The 6,947-nt window shown below is 41.9% G+C and overlaps 1 protein-coding gene across 1 annotated transcript in view; it reads left to right on the top strand.

The window, feature by feature from the left end:
• Nucleotides 1-440: 440 nt before the first annotated feature.
• rxfp1 (relaxin family peptide receptor 1) overlaps nucleotides 441-6,947 on the top strand; it is a gene marked incomplete at both ends in the record, with an annotated part of 54,308 nt that continues 47,801 nt past the window's right edge. Inside the window, one exon of the mRNA XM_080526957.1 lies at nucleotides 441-483. Within this exon, the coding sequence (XP_080383083.1) occupies nucleotides 441-483 (43 nt within the window). The remainder of the gene's footprint in view (nucleotides 484-6,947) is intronic.

Below are 6,947 nucleotides of genomic sequence, written 5' to 3'. Positions count from 1 at the left end.
CTCTTTCTCTCTCTCTCTTTCTCTTTCTCCCCTCCTCTGTCTCTCTCTCTCTCGTTCTCTTTCTCCCCTCCTCTGTCTCTCTCTCTCTCTCTCTCTCTTTCTCTTTCTCCCCTCCTCTGTCGCTCTATCTCTCTCTCGCGGCGGCGGCGGCGGTGATTTCCGCGCGCCAGTTGATAGTAATTAATGTTTTTGGAACAGTCTGGCTCCGGAGCTTCCTATCTCTGGAAACTGAAACTCCAATTCCCAAGTCTCCTATCTTTATTCCTTCACTCTGTCACGCGTACCGTTCTATTGTCGCAAGCTTGCAACAGTGACCCTACCGCACACAAAACTGCAATTAGCCAGCATTTGTACTCAGCCACGGCTCAGGTGAACAGGGCGCAAGGAATAAAGTAGACGTTTTCTCCTGCTGGTTCTCCTTGGCGTTATAGTTGATTATCATGCGATCTTATATCTTCGGAGTCCTGGTTTATGGCGTGACAGGTAAGTTTCCTCTAAGTGTGATAAGTCAGAATTTTGTAATAATTAATTGATTGATTAATTGATCATGTATGTATTGATGCATGATTAGTCTATCATGTTGCTGACGTTTGCATTATTTACTTTAGTAATTGCATTAGCCTACTTGCAATATTTGTAAATGTTTTAATGATCCGTTATTCACATGTATTATGAAAAACTCTCACTTCTAAATACCCTTCCAGCTAATGACATTATGAAAGCACAAAATGAGTAGAGCTTTAAAAAAAATCAATTCGTCATACATTTACAATATTTTTATGCAAACTGAATTGTATCAAATTAACAATATCGCTGTAGCCCGTGATAACGTTTTTTTTAACCCTGAATGTACAGTATGCATTCAATACATTTCAATTCACAAAACGTAATTCCAGTGACATGTATAGCCTACAGTATGATTTTGCGCGCGTCATAACCGTCTCCAAACCTCTGTTCTCAATGACATGCAACATCTCCCGTGGGCTTTACTAAATGCCAATTCATGAAAGGTCATTCTACAATAACTTTAGTCTTAATGCTTTATTCGATGAACATGATCAATGCATAACCACTAACACTGCCCATAGTGAGATATGTGTACTTTATGATGAAACGAAAATCACTCTTGGTACTTAAATCACCAAAATCACCATACCAGCAACAAAAAAAACGCACAAAAAACACATGTGTTTACATGTCAAAAGTAGGCTATGTATCTGTTTCGCGCTCATCTCCCTCTACCACCCTGGTTGTTGTCGTAGCAACTTCTCAATGTGTTCTATCGTGTGATGAAGGGATAGAGAGTGCCGGTCCTTCTGGACCTTGACTTGGCTGGGCGGTTGCTGTGGAGTGTTGCCTTCTCTTATTGGAAAGGTGTTATCCATTGACCTGACAGCTGCATGCGTCTCAGAGCCTGGCCACACAGCTTGCCTTCTCACCCCCAGTAACCACACAACAATGAAAAAGCTAAACAAATTATTCAATGTTCATATACTATAACTATTAAATCATATAATCATATACTATGAATATTCAGTCACATAATCATATACATAATACAATCACATAATCATATACTACTACAAAGTAGATCCAAATCTCATTTCGAGCCCTGCTGTCACTCACTCTGTATAGGGAAGACCCTTACGAATAAGATTGTAATAGGCTTCTATTCAAAGTGTGGGAATACACTTCTCAGTCTATGTGCACAAAAGGCATTACAAATGTATCCATTTAGATTAAACGATATAAAAGGAAATGATATGCAAATAGAATGTGTGTATGAAAATGCGACTCACATTCCAAGTGATGCATTTTGTCCAGAGTAATAAAGGCTTAGCGTGATTCTCTGGAGCTCAGGGCTGCACACAAGGGCAGATTAACCCCATGGATGAATACAAACAAGCTGAAGCAGAGGTTTTCTAATCTTTATTTTACTTTAATTTAATATTTACTTAATTCTAGGCTACTATGCTAATAATGCTCACACACTGGCAGAAAGAAACTGAGTTCAGTTTTGCAGTGCAGTTCTGAGCTCTTTGAGAGAAGATTACTTTTTCCCCTAGTTATACTTGCCCACTCAATTGTCAATATTATTGCATTCTTTTTGGGGGATGGGACGGGAGGGGTGGGTGTGAAAAAGAAAATTGGTGAATGTAAACTCTTATGTGTTTAAACCCCTCGCCAATATTATTTTTTTGGTTAAGGGCAGATGGCCATTGAAACAGATACATTTTCACTGCATCAATATCATATCACTTCTATAAGCCTTGGTAGCATCACTCAACCTTCTATAAGCCTTGGTAGCATCACTCAACCTTCTAGAAGCCTTGGTAGCATCACTCAACCTTCTAGAAGCCTTGGTAACATTACTCAACCTTCTAGAAGCCTTGGTAGCATCACTCAACCTTCTAGAAGCCTTGGTAACATTACTCAACCTTCTAGAAGCCGTGGTAGCATCACTCAACCTTCTAGAAGCCTTGGTAGCATCACTCAACCTTCTAGAAGCCTTGGTAACATTACTCAACCTTCTATAAGCCTTGGTAACATTACTCAACCTTCTATAAGCCTTGGTAGCATCACTCAACCTTCTATAAGCCTTGGTAGCATCACTCAACCTTCTATAAGCCTTGGTAGCATCACTCAACCTTCTATAAGCCTTGGTAGCATCACTCAACCTTCTAGAAGCCTTGGTAACATTACTCAACCTTCTATAAGCCTTGGTAGCATCACTCAACCTTCTATAAGCCTTGGTAGCATCACTCAACCTTCTATAAGCCTTGGTAGCATCACTCAACCTTCTATAAGCCTTGGTAGCATCACTCAACCTTCTAGAAGCCTTGGTAGCATCACTCAACCTTCTAGAAGCCTTGGTAGCATCACTCAACCTTCTAGAAGCCTTGGTAACGTTACTCAACCTTCTAAAAGCCTTGGTAGTTTCACTTCATTTTCAGTGTTCTACCAATGCATCTAGAATGTTAATCAGAATCAGAATCAGAAACAGATTAATTGCCAAGTAGTTTTCATATACAAGGAATTTGCATTGGTCTGGTGGTGCAGATAAAAAGAGAGACTTTTTAATCTCTATTATTATTATTTTTCACTTATGTTTTTGTCTCGCAATTTGTTCATTTTTATGCACCACCAGACCAAAGCAAATTCCTTGTGTTTCCTATGTGAAAACTTACTTGGCAATAAATCGGTTTCTGATTCTGAGTGACCTTCTAGAATCCTTGGTAGATTCACCGAACCTTCTAGAAGCCTTGGTAGCTTCACTTCACTTTCACAGTGTGTTACCAATGCTTCTAGATATAACATTAATCAGAATCAAGAATCAGATCTAGAAGCCTTGTAAGGGTCCCTCCATCTGGCCAGTCGCTTGTGTCATTTGACCATTGATCCGGATCATCCTAGTGAGGTTTCCCCTCCACCCAGGAGGCCTTTATCTCCTTTTATGGTCATAGTTGTGGTCATAGTCATGGTTGTGGTTGAAGCTGTGCCACAGCTGCAAACTGTTGAAAAGCACAGTGTGATGTAGAGACAGTGTTTTCCCTAACACCACAATACACATACACACACACACACACGTACAAACACACACACACACACACACGCACAGCGAGCCTCGCTCCATTCCAGTCCACATCATAGCCCCCTACAGCCTATGAACAGCATGAACATGAACATCATATCGCCCTACAACCTATGAACAGCATTCTAATGCTTCTGTTGTCTGCTGTTGGGGAACATCAGGTAAAGGGTTGCCAGTGTTAACTGTTCAATCTTCTCTGGCATTTATCTTCATCCTTGTCAGGGCACTGGCAATGTGTTAAGGTCAGAGGCAATCTTCTGCGATGGTCACTATGAATAGACTCCATTGAGGTGTTGTGTGTTTGGAGCTGGGATCAAGGCAAATGTGCTGCTATGTCACAGGGCTGGATCGAAAGAGCAGAATCGTTGAATTGTTTTTTAAATGTGCCAATTCTCAAGTCACACAAATGACCCCCCCAAAAAAGGATCACTAAGTACTTATTTGAAGTACCTACTTGAAGAACCTGTCACATAATGTGTTCGCTTAGTAGATGTTTTCTTACAGAGAATGAATGATGACTTTTGACAGATAATCCATCCTTACTTAATGGCAATCTATCTATCAACAAACATCCCTAATGGTTTGGATTATTTTGTTTCTTGAGGAACCCGGAGATGTGTGTGTGTGTGTGTGTGTGTGTGTGTGTGTGTGTGTGTGTGTGTGTGTGTGTGTGTGTGCGCGTGTGTGGTGGTGGGGGGTGCATCTATCAGAGTAGCCATTAACAAGATTGTCACCAGTTGTCATTATCTGCCACAGGTCGTTACAGTTTTTCATTTGAACACTTGACAGTAATTCAATGACTCGATACGGTCCTGACAGGTCCATCTTGGCTAACTACCACTGTCATAATAGGGTAATCATTGGTATCTGCTGGCTGTCACGATCACTGTGTAACAAGTGCAATTACGAAAAAGAAAACCGGAGTGGCAGACTCAAAATCTCTCCTCTTTTTCATCTGAAATACTGTAAGACTAGAAGAAACCATTACAAATTATATATATTTATGTATTATTTGGGGGGGGGGGGGCATTTCTGATTCATTGGGATAGAGACAGTAGAAATTGACAGGAAGGGTGGGTGAAAGAGAGGAGGGATGACACATACAATTAAACAATGAATGAAACAGACAAAAGTTCTCTGTCACAAACTCCTTAGACGCCTTAGTGTGGTTTAGATGTGGTTAAGGTTAAGATTAGAAGTTCCAGTTTTAATAAAACCTGTACTATTTACACCTATGTTTTAGAGGCTTGCAATTTAGAACTAATAAACATTATTTTATTGGGTTACTCTTATTCTGACTATTTGGTGATGTAGTTCAGCCACCTGGTATTTCCCTTTCCAAATATGATGACCAATCAAAAAAACATTTTTCCCCCCAAAATAGAATTTGACAAAAATCTATTTCATTAATGGGAGACCCTAAAGATAGGAAAAATCATTGTTGTCTTTTGTTCTACCTCGGGTAGTGGTATCTCAAAATCTGAGGACCCTTCTTGCTAGACTATATATGCTCATGACACCTGTCAACTGTATCTCAGCACTACACCTCAGCACTACACCATCCTCTCAGCTGCCCCCTCAATCTCTTGTCAACTGCCTGCTTGAAATAAAAACATGAATGTCAGCTAACCTACTCAAACTCAAACAGCAAAAAAACTAAGCTCATGGTTGTGGTACCCAAGGTGCTGCTGCAGAAGGTTGGTGACTTTCTCCTCCTCCAGGTCAGCGGTTGCACCTCCTCCCCATCTCCCGAAGTCCGCAACCTGGGTGTCATCCTTGACTCCACCCTCTCCTTCCAGTCACACATCCATCCAAATCCATGACCAAATCTGCCTTCTTCCACCTCAAACACATTGCCAGACTCCGATCGTCCCTCTCTGACTCTGTGGCTGAAACCCACGTCCGCGCCTTCGTCACCTCCCGACTATTGCAATGGAGTCCTGTTCCGGCTCCAATATTTGCAGAACTCAGCTGCCAGGGTTCTCACCCACACCAAGCCCTGGCAGCACATCACCCCCACCCTCATTCGCCCCACTGGCTTCCGGTCAAGTCCTGCATCATGTACAAAATCCTCCTTTTCACCTACAAATCCCTCCATGCCTGCGCCCCCCAGTACCTAACTGACTTTCTCTGCCAACATACCCCATCCCGGAACCTGCGGTCCTCAGATATGGGCCTGCTTTGGGCCTGCTTTGTAGTGGGTCCCACAACAACCTACGAACCTTCGGGGACAGAGCCTTCAGTGTGGCAGCACCCAACCTTTGGAACTCTCTTCCCACAGTGATCCGTAATGCCCGTAAACACCTTCAAATCAGCCCTCAAGACCCATCTGTTCACCAATGCATTTGGCCCCTAGTTTAGTTTTGTCGCTGTCTCTGTGTTTTTCTGTTTTGTCTGTCTGACTGTTTTTCTGTAAAATGTGAAAGTGTCCTTGGGTTCCATGAAAGGTGCTATATAAAACCAAGACGTTTTTTGTTTTGTATTATTTTTATTATTATACACACACACACACACACACACACACACACACACACACATACACTAACGCACACACACACTCAAACACCTTTATTAAGAGTCCAAGCCTGCAATAACATATACATCATTGGACTATGGCCGTGTCTGCAATCAGAGTGGTCCCAGTGAGGCGGAACAAAATGTAGATAGATTATTGTAGATCAATGTGAAAGAGCGGAGTTTAGAGGAGCAGAAAAGATGAACGGTACAATTTCACAGCTGTAAGTGGCTTTCTTGTGGAACAATTACAGTGTGGGTGGTTTTGAGATAGTCCTCTGAAAAATCTGTAGGAATTGCATGATGCAATTATATCATCATGGACCAAAATCTCAAAGGAGTGTTTCCAACATCTTGTGGAATCAATGCCACGAAGAATTGATAATAATAATAATAATAATAATAATAATACATTAGACTTATATAGCGCTTTTCTAGACACTCAAAGATGCTTTACAAACTGAAAAGATCAAGTAGTAATAATAAAAAGAAACAAGAAATAAATAGGGAAAGAAAGTATAGGGGTCTAATTAAGGTAGTAGGGGGAGAGGGTTAACTGGTGAAGGCAAGCTTGAAGAGGTGGGTTTTGAGGGCCTGTTTAAATGTTGGGAGGGTGTTGGCCTGTCTGATGTGGTTGGGGAGGGCATTCCAGAGGGACGGGGCTGCAGCTGAAAAGGCCCTATCACCCCAGGTCCGGAGCTTGGTCCTGGTGGTCTTGAGGGTGGTTTGGTCGTCAGACCTGAGGTAACGGGAGGGGGTGTGGAGGGGAACGAGGTCGGCACTGTTAGGAGGGGGCCAGATTGTTGATGGCTTTGTAAGTGGTGAGTAGGATTTTGAATTG

This window comes from Nansenia antarctica (genome assembly GCF_963989245.1).
Source record: "Nansenia antarctica genome assembly, chromosome: 3".
Classification (NCBI taxonomy): domain Eukaryota; kingdom Metazoa; phylum Chordata; class Actinopteri; order Argentiniformes; family Microstomatidae; genus Nansenia; species Nansenia antarctica.
This window is presented reverse-complemented; position numbering and strand designations above follow the sequence as displayed.